Below are 3,779 nucleotides of genomic sequence, written 5' to 3'. Positions count from 1 at the left end.
GTTTGACAATTGTGTGATTTCTCTTGTGATGCTTTGCAGACATTGACGAATGTAAGACAGGAAAGCACAAATGCATAAGTGAAAGTAATTGTCTAAATACAAATGGGTCTTACACATGTTTTTGTCCCAAGGGTCAAACTGGAAATGGCACAAAGGAACAAGGGGGATGTCAACACCAAAATTTACTTCCCAAGGTTCTCATCGGTAACAACCTGAACAAAAAATACTTTAAAATATCTATTATTTTTAAATTTTAATATATTCAGACCCAATTATCTCCAAATATATGTATTAAATTTTTGAAGTGAAAAACATTTTAGAATGAATAAAATAAACTTTTAGTCTATCTATAATCTACTAATAACCTTTAATATAATTTTGTTTTCTTATCTTAACCATGCATGATATTTTCACTTTTTTTTTTTTATATTGGTCCCATAAATATATAATGCACAATAGTTGAGAATTATTAGACAATTTGATAAAGGTTTAATTACTCTATTGGTCCTTATAGTTTCGTGAAATTTTCAATTAGGTTCCTATACTTTTTTTCTTTTTAATTGGGTCCCTGCACCATTTTTTTTTTAATTAAGTCCCTCTTAGTAGTAATTGGCTTAATTTTATAGGGACCCAACTAAAAAAAAAAAGAATTAGTATAGGGATCTAAATAAAAGGAAAAAAAGTATAGGAACTCAATTAAAAAAAATTTTGGTGCAAGGACTCAATTAAAAGAAAAAAAAGTATAAGGACCTAATTAAAAATTTTGCAAAACTAAAGGGATCAGCAGAATAATTAAACCTTTGATAAATTTAACTAAATTATCATCTAATAGAAACTATCAACTTCAGGTAAAGATAACTACATGTGAATTTTTACTTTGTAATTATAGTAAAAAAATATTTCAACAATTTTGAAATAGTCCAATTAACACACTTTTAAATGTAGGTGCAAGTGGAGGAACCATTGCTGTTGTTGTGGCAACTTCACTGTTTATTTTGACACATCAAAAAAGAAAGCACATCAAACTCAAACAACAATACTTCAAGCAAAATGGTGGCTTAATGTTGTTACAACAACTCTCTACAAGAGAAGAATCCTCACAAATTACTCAGATTTTCACATCAGAGGAACTAAAGAAGGCTACCAACAATTATGACGAGAACTTAATACTTGGAAGAGGAGGTTACGGTACAGTTTTCAAAGGTTTTCTTGACAATAATAGAATTGTGGCAATCAAGAAGTCTAAAATAGTTGATCAGAGCCAAACAGAGCAGTTCATCAATGAGGTGATTGTTCTATCTCAAATCAATCATAGAAACATAGTGAAACTGTTAGGTTGCTGCTTAGAAGAAGAGGTTCCTTTACTAGTTTATGAGTTTGTTAACAATGGTACCCTCTTTGATTTTATCCACAATCAAATTCAAAACAATGTGAATAATTTGTTAACTTGGAACACACGTCTAAGGATAGCAGCAGAGGCAGCTAGTGCTCTATCTTATCTACACTCAGCAGCATCTATACCCATTATCCATAGAGATGTGAAGAGTGCAAATATTCTCTTAGATGACAATTACACTGCAAAAGTTTCCGATTTCGGAGCTTCCAGATTGGTTCCACTAGATCAACAAGCGTTGGCCACCATGGTGCAAGGAACTATTGGATACTTGGATCCAGAATACATGCAAACGAGTCAACTAACTGAGAAAAGTGATGTGTATAGTTTTGGAGTCGTACTTGTAGAACTTCTAACAAGCGAAAAACCTCTTTCTTTTGATAGGACGGAAGAAAAGAGAAGTCTTGCTCTTTACTTTCTGTCCTATCTAAAAGAGGATCGCTTGTTTGAAGTCGTTCGAGTCGACCTTTTGAGTGAAGAAAACAAGCAAGAGATTGAAGAGGTTGCTTTTCTTGCGGCAAAATGTTTGAGACTTAATGGAGATGAGAGACCAAGTATGAAGGAAGTGGCAATGGAATTGGAGGGATTGCAGTTAATGCAGAAACACCGTTGGATCAATGGGAACAAAAATTTGGAAGAGACTTGTTACTTGCTTCCCAGTTCATCATCCAAAACATGTGAATATGGTGATAGTAGTTGCCATAAAAATGCTGGGTATGATAGCATCAGAGATCAAGTACTAATTTCTTTTGATGATGGAAGATGATTATGGCATCATTTTATGCACAAGTTTTGTATAGAACATTTTGTATGTAATCTTTATGAACAAATATAACATAAATAAGCACAGAATATTTAGAAGTTGGTATCAAATTTAGAAAGTGTAGTTGTTGACCCCTTAACCTTGTTAAAGAAGTTTAGATCCAACTTGGGCAATACTCAAGTTCTTTGACTTGGAGAAGGGGTAACCCCTTAACCAAACTACTAAAATATTTTAAGTATATAAACAATATAAATAATCATCATCAGGGCAAGCTTATCTCAATTTGGTGATGGGCATAATAAGGTTCAGTTTCACATTGATGATGTGAACTGCTCTTGGAATTTATGTAGCACAAAACTATAATGTCCCCAATATCAAAGATTTAGCTCACAACTACATTATGAATGCCAAGCACATTGAACAAACATACCGCAACCCTCACAAAAGTGGAGATTCACAAGAAAACTCCCAGTGAAGAAAATATTTATTTTCTGAATGTATTACTTTAATAATATTGTCTTGTCTTGCCTATAGTTTTTATTTTATTTTTTTGTTTGGGGTGATTCAAGCTATGTAGAAATGGTGTATATATATAATTCTCATATATTATAAATCAATTCGCATATTACCAATTCAAGTTGCTTTATATTTGCAACACCCTGGCCTCATTGGAGATTTTAATATGAACTAACCTGGATAATTAGTAGGAACTACAACAATTTTAATTCAGATGTTGTAATCTGATTATGCTAAATTAGAAGTGCTCATAGATTGGTTATGTCAGGTGATTTCTTTTGAGATTTCTGATACATTTACTTTTATATGCCTTTTTTAAATGATAGGATTAGATTCTAAATCGGTAAATTCTTATGAATAATAATAATAAAAAAAAGACTTAAAAAAATGAACCTAAATATTATTGTTTTATTTAAAAGTTATTATATGTATAGACCCATCTCAAAAAGATATATTTATATTTTTAATGGTTTGTGCTGACTTTGTTTAAATGAGTCATATCTTGATTAAACAGCTAATTATTTTTGTATATATAAAAAAAACTAATTAAGTCTAAAGAAATCTCTGTGTACACTTGTTAAATCTTTTTTAACGTGCATAATCATTCAAAAAGTGACCATAGCTTGATGCATTAGTTCAAATGTGGAGATGGGGGTGGAGATGTACTAAAACAAATTGATAAGTAACCTTAGAATGGAAAAAAAAAAGGCAAAGGAAATAAATTGTTTTTCAAATTACAATAATTAATTTTTTTTTGTTTGACCAATAATTAATTAATTAATAAAGACTAAAATCATGAAAGTATATAAGGCCTATCAAGTTATTAAGATATCTAGTAGCCCAACCAAAAAGTTGATTGGCCTATTCACGCGGACGATTATTAATCGAGTATATTAAAATCATCACAAGGTATGAATGTTTTTAGGATCATTCATTCTGGTTTCAAATATTTTGGATTGATTTAGACACCACCTTATAAAAACTATTAATAAAAACTATTAATGTACTTTTAGGTTGTGTTTGTTTTTGTAAACAGGACATAAAAATATGGACAATACATATCTAAAATGTATTTGGATAAAAAGATATGGACATTGAACACAATGT

General features: G+C 30.6%; 2 protein-coding genes across 2 annotated transcripts in view; both read left to right on the top strand.

The window, feature by feature from the left end:
* Positions 1–257, top strand: part of LOC107648552 (wall-associated receptor kinase 2-like) — a 3,036-nt gene extending 2,779 nt beyond the window's left edge. The window contains exon 2 of the mRNA XM_021105717.1: positions 40–257. Within this exon, the coding sequence (XP_020961376.1) occupies positions 40–257 (218 nt within the window). The remainder of the gene's footprint in view (positions 1–39) is intronic.
* Positions 871–2,799, top strand: LOC110263630 (wall-associated receptor kinase 4-like). The gene has a single exon (XM_021105255.1). It carries the CDS (start codon positions 1,062–1,064, stop codon positions 2,157–2,159), a length of 1,098 nt encoding a protein of 365 aa, XP_020960914.1. The 5' UTR covers positions 871–1,061; the 3' UTR covers positions 2,160–2,799.

Source organism: Arachis ipaensis, chromosome B06, assembly GCF_000816755.2.
Source record: "Arachis ipaensis cultivar K30076 chromosome B06, Araip1.1, whole genome shotgun sequence".
Lineage (NCBI taxonomy): Eukaryota > Viridiplantae > Streptophyta > Magnoliopsida > Fabales > Fabaceae > Arachis > Arachis ipaensis.
The sequence above is the reverse complement of the archived record's forward strand: the minus strand, read 5'-3'. Positions and strand labels throughout refer to the sequence as shown.